Genomic DNA, 15,000 nt, shown 5'->3' with positions numbered 1-15,000 from the left:
CCTGCAGAATATCCGTGACTTTCTCTCATGCACCCCCCCCCCCTACCCCCCTTTGCTTGTTTCCCTGGGGACTCGTTTAGACGTTGCGCGCGGTCCCGTTCGGATGAATCACCTGCGCTGCTCGTGTGTGTCGGACCTCATTATGGGGACCATTGACTGTGATGCGCTCAGAGAGGCCTTGGGGCTACGGGTCCCCTGGTGCTGGTTAAGAGCTCGCCGCTTACACAGGCACGCATTTCCCCACCAGCGACTCAATCACACAAACAGCTTCCCCCCTGACCAGTTAAGGTGGGATCAGCCCTGCCAGGGTGACTGTGTGTGAGTGTGTTTGGTTTGTTTGTGTGTGTGTTTGTGCTTCTGTTTGGGGGTTCTGAGTTTTGACAGGGAGAGCTTCTGAGTGTGTGTTCTGTGTTTTTTGACAGAATGCTTGTGTGTGTGTGTGAGAGAGAGAGAGAGTATGTGTGTATGTGTGTTAGTGTGTGTGTGCGTGCATGTATTCAGTGTTTTTGTGTTCAATAATGACAAAGTGTATTTCAGTTTTTGTCTATGAGTGTACAGTATGTATGCTTTTCTGTGACTGACACAAACAGTAATCCAAGGGAAAAGGCTTGAGAATACTGTATGTCCACAAGCATGCATACATGGTCGTTGCTTGTTCAACTAAGTGTGTGTGTCTCTCTGCGTTAGGATGCTGTGGATTGGTGTTGACAGCTGTGGTTTGACCAGAATCCAGTACTGTCTTTCTCCCTCTCTCTTTCTCTCTGAGGTGTGTGTGTGTGTGTGTGTGTGTATGTGTGTGTGTTTGTGCACTGTGCTTGGGGTGGTTTTTTGCTGATGGCTATCTCTCCAAGTGCGTTATTGATCAGCGAGAGTGGGAATAATTGGCTCATTCTATGACTTGTCATGTTCAGAGGGCTTGGGATGCATTGGCAGACCTCCACTTTTATCAGCTCTCTCTTCCCAACTGCTGCTTCTAATTTCAGCCATTTTTGGCTATCTGTAGGCTATATCAATCGATTGTCTGGCTACTGTTGCATCGCACTGGTCTATTGATTCGTACTGGTGTGTGTCTTAGGCCTATCTAATATCACATTCCGTGTGAATGTTAAACAAGTTCCTCTCCGACGTTCAGTTTGGTGAAAAGAGCAAAACTGTAGAAATGTGAGAACGGAGTGGTATGGAATGATGGACGTGAGGGAAGCTGGAGGAACAATATGATCCTTCGCCCCAGTGGTTGGGATTCAGGGAAAGCCCGACCACACAAAGCGCCGATACGCTGCAGTACGCTGGCGACCCCACCAGGCCAGCCAGGTAACTACACCCCTCCACTCAAATCAGGCCCTTCCTCCTCCTCCGAGTCGAAGCTCGCGCAAATGCAGAAGTTTATTGCAAAAAACCGCCCAGCCAACAAATGAAGTGTACTGTTGACGCTAACTGTAATGACTATGGTAACAAAAGTTGAAGGTAGAAAATCGGTTGCCGTACGTTCCACAGGCAATTAGTTTAAAGCTCAATTTGCCTGCAGCCTACTTCAGTGGAATGATAGAAATTTCAGGAAAATGCCTGGAATGGATTAGTAGGATCTGGCGTAAGAAGTTCAGGGAAGCAGTAGGAAAGAACTTCCTATGCCACGTCTGTAGATAAATAAAGCCCCTTTCATTGCACACGCAACCAGTGGACGTGGTCGGCCGGAGAAGCAAACGGGACCGTTTTAATAAATGTACGGTAAATTTACGCAGACATCTTCCACTTTCTGATCGTAATTCAACGCGCAAACTCCCATACTCAAGCGTTTTGCTGTCTTGAAATGATGATGTCAAGGTTGTAGCCTGTTGAATGAATAGACATGATTCGCTTTACTCAGCTGCAAGACTCGCGGATTTAATTATTCTAAGCTCTTTGCTATAGATTAAAGACTCAGCGAAGCTTTTCTGTAATAAATCAGCGCGCTTCGAGCCTTTTTTGAGGCTGCTTTGTATCACAACACATGTGTAACAGAGAACCTGTCATTTATTTAGGAGAACAGAGTAGGCTACCCGCTGCTCAGTTTTCTTAATATCTATAGCTTCGGGTAGTCAATTATTCCATTATCATGTAGGCAGCTTTTGGGCATTATGACAAGTTATCCTTCAAACATTTAAGTAGCCATAAATCTCACGTCATGGCATGGTATTACACAGTTTCAGTAATGTCGACAGCTCCGTGCCACAAAACATAAAAACTAGTTGTGCACAGCTTGAATAATGCATGAGATCTAAAGATGTACACAGAGATCTTGCCCATGACCTTGCCCGAGAAGCTTTTGGTATGATTATCTGACTGTGCCATACATACACTGGCCTTCTTTGCTTATGTTCTCACGCCTGCCTCCCTGTTCCGTTCTCACAGTACTACTGCCATGCTGCCTGCTGCGTCTGGACCAGTTCCATTCTCTCTTCTGCTTGTGCTGCTGCTGGGGGTTGGCCTCCCCAAAGCCGACGCCTCCCCCCAGCAGCTACAGCAGGGTGCCCCCTCCGCTGGCCTCGGCCACCATGCCAGCTGGTCCATCGGGCTGCGGCTGTACCGCGCCTTGCGTACGGGCAGCGGTGACGATGCCCAGAAGACCAACGCTCTCTTCTCGCCTCTGATGCTGGCCGCCTCGCTGGACGCCCTGGGTGAAGCCTCCAAGGGCGCCACCGCCGGGCAGATCCGGGAGCTGCTGAAGCCCTCCGGCCAGAAGAGGGCAGTAGCAGCAACAACAGCAGACTTCCCCCAGGCTCTGAAGTCCACGCTGGAGGCCAACAACACGGCATACTCCCTCCACGGCGCCTCGGCCCTCTTCACCAAGCAGGCCGCCGGGCCGGACCAGAACTTCCTGAAGAAGGCCCGCAGCGCGTCCAGATTGGACCACGTGCCGCTAGCCACTGCAGGGGGAAGGCAGTCGGACTCGGCCGCCCTCCGCGCCTGGGTTCTGGGAGCCACCGGCGGTGTCATGGTGGACCACCAGCCAAGCCAGGAGCCGCAGGCCCAGAGCGGAGCCCTGATCCTGGGCAACGCGCTGAGATTTAAAGGTAAGAGGCTGGGAGCAGGAGAGGCTCCCTCGACAACACAGCACCTCCTGCAGAGAGAGCAGCAGGAGTAGTGGGTGGCACTCTGCCTCTTATTCAGTTCATTTCCTTTGTGTTGAATTGACTGTGTCTTCCAAACCAGACCCCAGCTGAGTTTTTTAATGAACATTACATTACACACAAGACATTCAGAAAGAAAGTGTGCGTGTGTGTGTGTGTGCGTTAGAGAGAAAGATGATGTTTAAATGAAAGATGTTTAAAAGGAGATGTTTAAATTTGTTGCCTTACACTCACTCTATCTGTATTGCTACATCTAACACAACAGCTATGAGGCTGTGTATGCATTATTCTAAGTGCGTATAGACCTCTTTGTCCTCAGGATCATTTCTATATGTGTGTGTGTGTGTTGGATCCTTGGCAAACAGTATAATTGTGTTCTCATGATTGTGTGTCTGCGGGCTTAATGACAAGGCATTGCAACAAATAACAACTAAGTTCTCCAGGAAGTGTGTGTGTTTGTGTGTGCGCGTGCGTGTGTGTGTGCCTGCACGCGTGTGTGTGTGTGTGTGCATGCATGCATGTGTGTGTTTCGATCGTAGGTAGCCAATGCCACTGATAAGTAATGAGTGTGTGGCCTATCAGTGAAGGCTTATTCATCTTCCTGTGGGCTGTGATATGTCTCTGTGAATAATTGAGTAACAAGTGTCCATGCACACACACACACACACACAGACACACACACACACCTCCTTCTGCCTACAGCACTCTGTGTCCAGCCGCTGGACTCCGACTCAGTATGCTCGACCCGGCGCCTCCCTCTCGCCAACCTCTCCTCCTGCTCTCCATCTTATCTTAACCTCTATATTTAGACCGGCCGCTATTTTTTATTTATCTACCTTTGCCCACGGTCTCTGATTTCCTGCCTCTACAAGACAAGGTCTTCTGCCTCCCTCTTTTCTTCCTCGACAAAAATGCTCGAGGATGCTTTCGCCTTGACCCTGTGTTTTCTTGTTCTTGCTTCAAGTCTAGACTCATCTCTTTTTTATTTTATTTGTTTGGTTGTTATTTTCTTTTCCACAAAATAAACAACGGATCACGCATCATGGTGTGCGGATCACTCTCTCTTGTTTCACAAGATAAACAACCCCGTCTCCTTTCAACGTCTATGCATGAAGTCATCCAGTTTGCTGCTCTAACATGGCCCTTAAAACGTTTCCTTCGCCGTCTTTACTCATGCCATCTATTGTCAGTTCACACGGTAGAAAAACAGGCATGAAAGAAGAGAGACTTTCAGAGCAGTCCTCTACAACAGACATCCCCGAAGACTACAACGGCGACAACCGACTGTATGTTGATAAGCAATCTAATTAATTTCCCTTTTGTTTCATGTTTGGACTTAATTACAAAAATTAGTACGAGCCTGTGCAAAGTTTCCTCGGCGCCTATTAAGTCTGCAATGAAACACACAAATTAGATTGCGCAATGGATTGAGGAACGTGAATATGATTATGAGAAAATTCAATTCAGCACTGGAGGACGACAGTGTGCTGGGGAGGGTTGTGGTGGTGGTGTCGGTGTATTTCGTCGCTGTAAAATGGTAACGATCCTGGTGGTCGATGGCTCTATAGTAATTCGGTTACTTTAGCCGTTATATCTTTTCTGTCCGGGGCCATTTGCATCAGGGTGGCGGTGGTGGTGATGGGAGCTGAAAAGGCTTCCTGGCGACATTGTTATTGGTAGCATCTCCTGGTGCGGCCCCAGCAGCTGTCTAGTGTTGTTTGTTGCCTTGCTCGCTCCTCATTGTTAATTATTGAAGGCTAAAATTAAAAGCACTTCAGCATCACTTCCCTATCCCTCTGCTCTTCAGACGATGGCGAGAGAGAGAGAGAGAGAGAGAGAGAAAGAAAGAAAAAGAGAGGGAAAAAAGAGGTGGGTAGGGAGGAGAAAGAAACGTGGTGAACAGAGAAAGAAGAAGAAGAAGAAGAAGAGTGAGATAATTAGACAAGGACGTAGATGAAGGGAGAAAGAGGAGAAGAAAAGCAAGCAGAGGGAGGGGCAGGGTACAAGAGGAGCAAAGAGCACATTCAACACTGAGGCTTTGAGAGGAGAGGAGATGGTGGAGGAGAGAGCGAGGGTAGAGGGAGGGAGGGAGGGAGGGAGGGTTTGAAAGAGAGACATGTGAAAGCTAGAAGAGTAAAGAGGACAGAGATTAACATCAAGGTAGAGAGAGAGTGAGAGAGAGAGGGATAGAGAGACCAACATAAATAGAGTCAGTTACACAGAGAGAGAGAGAGTGATAGACAGAGAGTACGAGAAAGAAGAGAGAGAGTCTATTGCAGGTCAGAGAGTGAGAGAGATAGAGAAAGAGAGAGAGAAAGGTAGAGCAGTAGTAAGAAATAGGGACAGATTGACATGCAGTGTGGGGGGATCTTGGGTATGGCCTACCCAGAGAAATGCAGTCCACACTTATTCATTAATTCAGCCTTTGTTTGTGCCAGAGACAAACAAACAATGCAAAGGAAGAGAGAGAGAGAGAGAGAGAGACGTGAGAAACAGAGCTGGTTTTCAACACTGACTGCAGCCTGCCTGCCCGCAGCCCCGTTTACAGATAAGCGCAACAAAGGCGAAAATATAAACCGCCAACAAATGCACGCCCATTTTAACCTATAATAACAGCCCTGTGGTCTCTCCCTGAACTCTGCAGCCTCGCTTAATCAAGTAGCCGATGAGAGAGGAGGAAGGTGGCCTTGCTGTCCTCCCTGGGGGTTGGTGTCTTTTTCCCCCATCCCTCCTCCCCCCCCTCTCCTGCAGTCTTTTGTGGTTTGGGTTCATATTTGTCAACAGGATGGGTGCGACTGTTCTTCTTCTTCTTCTTTTTCTTCTTTCTTTCTTCCGAGACTGTAGCGATACAATTGTTGCATTGTTTTTTTTTTAGGGTATGCTTATTAATAAGGGGATTTTTCCTTCCTTTCTTTAGCTCCATTGGCTTTGTGGGTTGTGCCATCCAACTCGTTGCCTGACTCCATGGCATGTCTAGACCGGACTATTGGGCGCGGGGTCCGTCCAGAGATCTCGGTTGCCTCTCTCTCTCCCTCTCTCTCTCTCGTTTGCTTTTGAGCGACTGCCAAATTTTGCGATGACACTAAATCCTCTGAGGTATTCCAGGCACTCGGGTAGTCAGGTAGTAGGAACTCGCTTGCCTGCTTCTCAGTCCCCGACTTGCTCCGGCGGTAATAACTTTGTGTTTGTTTTCGCTGATGTTTCAAGAGGATAATGTTTCATAAGGGCCTGATAATTAGCGAAAGGCTAGACTTCCTCCTCGCGCGTTTTCACAGGCCCTTTCAGATCCATTCGCATGCCAAGGTGCGGTACGCAAGGATTGGCTGCGGTCCGAACCAGAGAGCCTGTGTGTTCTCTGCATTTCTCCTCCAGACGATGTCAGATTTCTCAGTTTCTCATCATGACTCAGGTGGTGTAATCAATCCTGTTTTCGTTTTACATTCCCGGCGCTGCATTGTGTGGTGTGTGAAGCACTCAGACAGGGGATGCACAGTTTTAATGTAAAAAAATTGTCATTTTGCAGCAATGCCAATCTCTGTGATCTCAGCTGCAACTAGCATCAAAACACCATATTAGCCGATTAGCATGCCCCTTGAGGTCACTGGAGGATTGAGGACAATTACTATTTTGCAAACTCTACCACACATTACTGCCAGCCTATGTGGTTTTAACAGCACATAATTCAGTCAGTAATTCATGCAACAAAGACTGTCTCCCCTCCCCAACTCAGCTCCTAGTTGTGTCCCAATGTTTTGGTACTGTGGTAAAATACAAAAACGACATCACCCCCATTCCATCTCCCTGCTTTGTGCGGAGCATATGGACTTCATTTTCTGATGCAATGAAATACAACAGAAGGAGATAGACCTGTCGTAACCCCTTTGGCGACCCCATCCCTTTTCCCCCGCCTTGTTTGGTGGCCGGCTGCAGAAGCCGGCTTTTTCCACCGGTGTGGCCGCCCGGGATGAGTAAGCGAGGTGGGGACAGACAGACAGTCTACCGGGAAAAGCATGTGTGCCCGTAATCCCCGCTAATAGTCTCTTTTATCGAATCCCATCTTTGTTAGCGCAGGTAATGAGTTTAATGGACTGTAATAACGCGTTCTGGCCCTCCTCATTTCACCCTCCCAATCTTCATTGCCCCCCCTCCTCCCTGCTCTCTCTCTCTTTTCTTTCACTCTCTCATGTATGTGCTCTTTAGCTCTCTCTCTTTGTGTGTGTCTTCTCTGCCCTCTTTTGTATCTTTGTGTAATGTGTATAATTGACCCTGTGGTTTTGCTCAGAATAGTTTGGCGCATATTTCACCGCTGTAGTGCTGCTTGCTGTGGGCCTACTGTATGAGCGAGAGAGAGAGAGAGAGAGAGAGAGAGAGAGAGAGAGAGAGAGAGAGAGAGAGAGAGAGAGAGAGAAAGGGAAAGGGAGAGGGAGAGGGAAAAGAGAGAGAGGGAGAGAGAGGGAGAGAGAGGGAGAGAGAGGGAGAGAGAGAGGGAAAGGGAAAGGGAAAGGGAGAGGGAGAGGGAAAAGAGAGAGAGGGAGGGAGAGAGGGAGGGAGAGAGAGAGAGAGAGAATGAGAGAGAGAGAGAGAGAGAGAGAGAGAGAGAGAGAGAGAGAGAGAGCGAGGTCTCTTGAGGTCATGTCTCTTGTCTTTTTTTCTTTCTCTTGTCTGTGTGTAGGTCTGTGGGACCGAGGCTTTGCAGAGTCGAGCGAAGACCTGCGTAATTTCCTAGGAGTCAAGTACACAAGAGTTCCCATGATGCATCGGTCAGGTATGTTCACTCTTAACCATGGGGTAGGGGACGATTAATCGTCAATTATGACCTCCAATGTTAACAAACATAATTGAAATAGAATGATTAGCTGCATTCCATTTTGCAACAATCTCATATTAGCTTGAGTTTGAAATCCAGCACACCCCTTTGTTTAAAAAATTGGTGATATTTCCAAAATCATTTAGTAATTTAGTAATCAAATAGTAATTAGTAATCATCTAATGAAATAGTATTGAACAAAGTAATCATGGTCATTATGTCTTCCATAATGAAGCAGCTATACTGTGTGGCCCAGAGTTGGAGAGTAGGGTAGCTTCATTCAGTTAGTATCCAAAATGTTATGGGCAGCAGGAACAATGGGGCAACATTTCTAAAGATGTCAGTGGACCATTTGCTACTTCCTGGGCGAACATAGCTAGCATAACACTGGCCAGTGAAATTAATAAGGATAGATGGACGTCCTCTCTCCAGGTCTTTAGAAAACCTCCTACCTCACCTAAACTCAACCTTGTAATTTTATTTCCTCTTGGTGATGGCCTTTTTTGAAAAGCTAATATAAAACAGCTCCAACATAATATGCAAAATGACACACAATTGTGCAGCATCCTAGGCGTCCACACTCTTTTCTAACATTGTAATTTCATTTTCTCAGCATTGTAAAGATTTTAATAAAGCATTTCAGATGTATCAGTGTGCAACGTTTCTTACACATTCATAACACATCCACATTCAACTTAGCAACAGTTTAGACTTGCTTTCCTTGTAATGAAAAACATATGAGCCATACTAATGGGTCACCAATGCATCTGTAGGCCTCCCTATGCATCTGTAACACATCCAGTACTCCACAGCCTGTCTTTGCTGAACAGTTTCCTCTGTACACACATCTCACAGATTAAGATGCAGAGGAGTGCATGGAAGAATAAATGATGCAAGGTGTGTCAACCTTTACCGTGTGAATGCAGTTTCTGCTCCAAATCTGATTTATTTTTATTTATTTTTTTCTTCCTGAGACGTTCATCGCTTTAGTAAAAAGGTCAAATTGGACTTCCTGTGACGGTCGGTGTGTATTTTTTGTTAAAGATTCTGTGGGCAAAGTGTTTTTTTGTTGTTTTTTTTTTGTTTTTTTTTAGGAGTCGGGCGAAATCACACTGAGCACACTTTAGGCCACTTTTCCGTACACTTCCTCTCTGGCCCTGAGCCACATGGTTTCATTGATCCATCTTTCAGAAAATTGATGTTGTTTCTTCTCATGCTGGACTTTTTAGCAATATGGCAAGAGAGAGAGAGAAAAAAAGAATTGCCTGGCAGTTGTCCTGGGAAATAAACAACGGTGAAGGTAGAAAAAACATATTAGCCGTTTAAATCATGTCGGCCTTTTCAGCTTCTACACACACCGGTCGGTGTCTCACCTCGCCTTTGATTCGATTTCTAAAGCAAAGCTGTTAACATTTATGTTGCTAACCTTTGTGAGAGTGGCGAGAGGACTTTTAAACTTTTGATGTGGCGCTTGAGAGCGTAAGAAATATATAAGTGCATGATTTGCGCTTGGAATATATGAAAAACTATTTCTGCTCTGAATGCTGTGTGATACTCTCACCACACCACTCACACCTTCCACTCAGAAGTGTCATCTTTAATTCTGTCTGAATCAAGGTCATGGCGGGTCAGATGGTTTTTCTCACATCTACTGGAGAATATCAATGGTTCTAAAGAGACCTTCTCATATTATTTCAGTATTCCCCAGCATCAGGGATCTCATGTATCTTATAACACTGATTTTGAAATGTGAAAATGTCATAACATCTTTTTTCTGATTTTACCTTATTTTTTACACTTTAAGTCAAGGGCAGTATAAGCCCATGGTAGGTTCAGCACCAGTATCAGTTCCTGCAGATCTGGCCAACTTGATAGCCATGCTTAAGTTCCCTTATTTGTCATCTGTAATTTTAATCCACTTTTTGTCAGTTTAAATGCCCTCATCTAGCTGGTTGTCCATTTGTGTTTGACTTGTAGTTTTCTTCTGCTTGAGGATGAGCTTGAGACTAAATTACCTGGACCCAGAATGGCTGGAATTACACTCCCCCATTAGTCAGCATGGACCCACTCAGCCACTTTTATCCATCCACTCACTCACTCTCTCTTTTACCCACTCACTCACCATTTCTTTCTTTCACTCACTCACTTATTCAAATGGCCTTATAAGCATGACTGTTCTTTTACAGGATTCCAAAGCAAAATAAAAATAATAACATACTGTAACACTCTATGCATGACAACATATAACCATATAACCAACTCAATAACACTCACCCACCCACTCACCCACCCACTTTCACTCACTCACCCACTCACACACCCACTCACTCACCCACTCATTCATCACTGGTACTGCATGTGTCTCCCACAGGTGTGTACCGTCACTACGAGGACGTGGAGAACATGGTCCAGGTGCTGGAGGTGGGCCTGTGGGGTGGCCAGTCCAGCATGCTGCTGCTGCTGCCCTTCCACGTAGAGGGCCTGGAGCGCCTGGACAAGCTGCTGACCCTGGAGCAGCTGCAGAGGTGGCACAGCAAACTCACCACCACCAGCATAGCCATGTCCCTGCCCAAGGTCAACCTCACCAGCGCCCTCAACCTGCAGGTAGGCAGCACTGCACCATCACAACCAGCTCACTCAACCTGCAGTTACGCTACACCATAACAAACAGCTCACTCAACCTGCAGGTAGGTTACGCTACACCATAACAACCAGATCACTGGACCTGCAGTAGGTTATGTTACACCATAACAACCAGATTACTGAACCTGCAGTAGGTTACACTACACCATAACAACTAGATCACTGAACCTGCAGGTAACTTATGCTACACCATAACAACCAGATCACTCAACTATTGCCTGTGTTCTTTACCAGTCAAAGCTTTATGGGACAGTGACAAAGCTCATATCAAATCTCAACTAGAGTTCACCCAAACACATGTGGGAGACTCCAAGGTCAAATGGAAGAGGTTCTTTGGTCTGATGAGACCAACATTGAGCTTTTTGGCCATCAGACTAGATGCTATATTTGGTGGACACATGCTGCTTGTGGCAGCATCGTGCTGTGGGGATGCTTCTCTGCAGCAGGCCCTGGAAGGCTTGTAAAGGCAGTTCATCCAATGAATTCAGCAAAATATATGGAAATCCTGAAGGACAATCTGGTTCAGTCTGAAAGAGAATTCCATTTATTAAAGCAATAAAAGGGGACAATATCCAAGAGTGGTGAATACTTTTTCTAGGCACTGTACAAATACCAGTGTAGCATTTAAAGAGTTTGGTTCCCAAACGCTGTATCCAGCATTTTAATCCATTTTCATAAATATTTTTCAGTACATTTCCGTTTGATTGATATTACCTTGGGCAGCCGTGGGTTAGCACTTCGGACCTGTAACCGGAGGGTTGCCGGTTCGAACCCCGACCAGTAGGCACGGCTGAAGTGCCCTTGAGCAAGGCACCTAACCCCTCACTGCTCCCCGAGCGCCGCTGTTGATGCAGGCAGCTCACTGCGCCGGGATTAGTGTGTGCTTCACCACACTGTGTGCGGTGTGTGTTTCACTAATTCACAGATTGGGATAAATGCAGAGACCAAATTTTTCTCTCATGGGATCAAAAGAGTATATATACTTATACTTATATATATATATACCTGACATACACAATTAAATAGCCTGACTTTTTAATGTTTTTAAAAAAGATATAGTGTTTTGGAACCAAATTCTTCATTTAGAGTTTACAGTAGGGTGCAATGGACTGCCTGTAGCCAGTTCTTCAGATAATGCTCTTATTAACTTATTTACCAGTCACCTCCAACTAAAGTTCCTCTCTGAAAGACATCGGCCACAAACACTCATGGCCCTTTTCCACTATGTCAGTGGTTCTTAAACTGGGGGTCGCCAAAAATATTGGAGGGGTCGCGAAATGATTTGCAGCCTGGATTAAAGACATTTTATTGAAGACATTTTCAATGGTCAGGTATTTAGTCAAAGGCTGCCATAGACATTAATGCCTTTGGTGTTGACATAGCCTACCTGTGAGAAAAAAAACATTCTGCTTCTGCTTCCAATACCCATTTCGCAACATTTCAAAACCAAATTCCCCTGGTTAGAGAAAGGTGTCATGAGACTTGGCCCATGTTTTTGGGGGGATCGCCTGACAAAAAGTTTACGAACCACTGCACTATGGGTTAAAACCCCGGTGTCTGGGGTAAAGCCTCAGACTTTTTCTATTTCCATGATTGAGGCCGGACTAGGGCCGTGGCCCAGACGGCCTCAGGTCGGCCCTGGAGTAAGACATCGCTGTTTATAAACAGTAAAAGGGTCTACATTTGTGAAGAAATGCAATCTGCAGTGGATAAAAACTTTTGCAAAAGAATTAAGGATACTGCTTCTTACAATTGCTAGGCACTGTTTATGTTACAGTTCCTTATGGAAACAGAACACAGAGGCTACGCACCGGCCTTGGGCCAGCCCCGTCCTTAATGGAAAAGAGCCATTGGTGTGCACTTCTGAATATTCTCCACACAATTGTTACTACTTGAGTGTGGTCCTGACTGAGTGTGGCTAAAATAACTGTGTATTTAATATGGTTATGGGATTTAGCAGACACTTTTTTCCAAAACATACAAATAAAACACAATACAATATTTAAAATTAACAGTGAACAGTTTTAAAATGTGAGGGAAGGAAAATAGCAATAATAAACAATAATGTCAATGTAATATCAATGATCAATAGCTTAATGAAAATAAACAAATACATAATATATACAAACCATAACTCATAAGAACCACTTAATTAATTAAGTGTATACTGAACAGATATGTCTTTAGACCCCTCTTGAAAGAACCAAAACTAATATGATAGAGATAAAACTGGCAGCGTGCACAGTTGGCAGTGGATAAATACATGTACTGCTTCTACCTTCCTGTTTCAATTCATTTGACCCTTCTCTACTTTGACATTAGTTTAGTACTTATCTCTCTTTTAAATTACTTGATGTGTGTTTGGATTGTCTGTCGACAGCCTCTCAAGGTTTGACATTTAGTAAATGCCCTCTCCCTGCAGGAAGTGAGTGCCACCTGTTCACTCAGCCTTCAAGCACCAGCACAGGGGACTTTTTTGCCCACAATGTGCTCAGCACATTTGGCGACAAAAAAAAGCTGTCAGAAAATGACAAATTTAAAATGGTTAGTTTCTAAAAGTGATAAGGACAAGCTGTGAGTGTCCTTAGCATAAATAATGCAAATGTGTAGCAAGTGTGTGCATTATCTGAGTCTGTTTCACACATTACATATCTTGTTCTTGTTTTGCTTTGCCGTTCACTTTGTATCTTCTTCTCCAACAATGACTGTGTGAACATGCACTGCGGTATCTTGGATATAAAGCTTATCTAGACTTTGATCATGTTCAGGATATGGATCCAGAGGAAATCTGGTTATTAATATCCCTGAATATTTAATATCCTTGAATAATAATATCACTTGATTAAAAACTAGTGTCCCGGTAACTGATTACAAAAAGACTGGCTACAAAAGACGACATGCTATTGTGGTGCAGTCTTTGGTGTATACTGCAGTATTACTACAGGTTTCTTTCGGATTTCTGAAATCGGGATATGATGTTAGGATGTGCATACACAAAATCAGAAAACTTCAAAACCCATTAATAACCAGGATACGCAAGGTCCATGGAAACCCAGTCAGTGTTATGTTTTTTGGCTGCCTTCATATGTCCTCTATTGGCTTACCTTTCTGTAAACGCATTAAGGGCTAAAACTACAGTTTTCTCTGCAGTACAAGGATGTCAGCAGCCTGGACCAGACCCAAAGAGAGTATAGATTTCTTACCTCATCAAGAAACTACACTAACATTATTTCTTTCAGTCATATATTTAATCCTCCTCAATCAAAATCAATCTAATGTAATGTAATTTAATAATCATCAGATCTCTGGGACTGTAGCCTGTCGCGTTGTTATGACTGTTGGAAGGGCTGATTTCCTGGCTCCGGTGCCGGTGAGAATTCTGGGCTCTCTGAATCGGTTCTTTTCTCTCCTGGGGTTTTGCTGTGGAGGTCGGACATAATGGACAGCACCGCTGTTGTCGCCTTCTTGAGGGCGCTGCTTTTGCACACCAGTGGCTCCAGCAGGTCACCGTCCTCCTCGTCCGGCCTCTCGTGGGGCCCCTTCCTCCGTGGGCAGCGTTGGCGGAGCGCCTCGTGCAGCCGGGTGACGGCCATGTCGGCGGGAGTCCCGCTGTTCTCCCCGAGAACGCGCGCTGGTGCCAGCAGGGCCTGGGCGAAGCCGTGCACGGCCATCTGCTCCAGGCCCGGCAGGCGGAGCCCGCACTCGCAGAGCCGGACCGACAGCGCCGCCTCTGCGGCCCCCGCGCCGGACACCAGCCGCGGGTCGGACAGCATGGCACCGTAGAGCCGCAGGCAGGCCCGGATGGCCGACTCACAGCGGTCCAGAAGATCCCGGTCAGGGCTGTGCAGCGTGATCGTGACGCTCTGCTGGCTGGGCTCGCCCGCGGCGTCCCGACTGGCTATGCTCGCCTGCACGGGCCTAGCCGCTTGAGGGTCCAGTTTGGCGACGCGGGCGTTCTTCGCCGGGCGCTGCCGCTTCCCGTACGCACCGCCAGGCCCGCGTAGCTTTCCCGTGAGCCTGTGCAGTTTCCGCCCGTGTTTCTGGACCCCCGCCGTGTGGCGACCCCAACCCCTCGGCGCCAGGTACTTCCTGCCAAGCCGGACAAGCCCTTTGAAGAGGCGCTTGCAGGCGGCCGTGCTCTTCCTCAGCACTGCCCCTCCTACGCCTCCCGCCCATCTCATGGTTTCGCCCCTCCTCCTCCTCCTCCTCCTCCTCTCCCTCTCCTGCCCGTCCTCCTGGGCCCGGAGCCTCTCCAGCAGGTTCACCTCCTCCGTCTGCCACCTCCCCAGCCCCTGTCCTGCGTCCTCTCCCTCCTCTCCCTCCAGATGGACGTCCTCCAGAGCCAGGCTCAGGATCTCCCAGTCCTCCTCGTCCGGCTCCAGCTCGTGGGAGACCCCCGCTGAGCGCTCATACGCTCGCTTTGAGGGCACCTTCTCCGAGTGT

The 15,000-nt window shown here is 46.7% G+C and overlaps 2 protein-coding genes across 5 annotated transcripts in view; one reads left to right on the top strand and one right to left on the bottom strand.

The window, feature by feature from the left end:
• Positions 1-1,480: 1,480 nt before the first annotated feature.
• The window catches only part of serpinh2 (serine (or cysteine) peptidase inhibitor, clade H, member 2), a 25,864-nt gene continuing 12,344 nt past the window's right edge, over positions 1,481-15,000 (top strand). Inside the window, exons 1-4 of the mRNA XM_042069617.1 lie at positions 1,481-1,720; positions 2,389-3,050; positions 7,780-7,872; positions 10,286-10,518. Of these exons, the coding sequence (XP_041925551.1) occupies positions 2,399-3,050; positions 7,780-7,872; positions 10,286-10,518 (978 nt within the window). The 5' untranslated portion in view covers positions 1,481-1,720; positions 2,389-2,398. The remainder of the gene's footprint in view (positions 1,721-2,388; positions 3,051-7,779; positions 7,873-10,285; positions 10,519-15,000) is intronic.
• Positions 13,787-15,000, bottom strand: part of LOC121689637 (T-complex protein 1 subunit theta-like) — a 23,381-nt gene continuing 22,167 nt past the window's right edge. For all 4 annotated transcript variants that reach the window (XM_042069614.1, XM_042069615.1, XM_042069616.1 and 1 more), the window contains exon 2: positions 13,787-15,000. This exon is cut by the window's right edge. In XM_042069614.1, the coding sequence (XP_041925548.1) occupies positions 13,887-15,000 (1,114 nt within the window). In that variant the 3' untranslated portion in view covers positions 13,787-13,886.

The sequence above is a fragment of the Alosa sapidissima genome, chromosome 18 (genome assembly GCF_018492685.1).
Source record: "Alosa sapidissima isolate fAloSap1 chromosome 18, fAloSap1.pri, whole genome shotgun sequence".
NCBI lineage: Eukaryota > Metazoa > Chordata > Actinopteri > Clupeiformes > Clupeidae > Alosa > Alosa sapidissima.
Note: the sequence above shows the minus strand (reverse complement) of the source record. Positions and strands in the feature narration are given on the sequence as shown.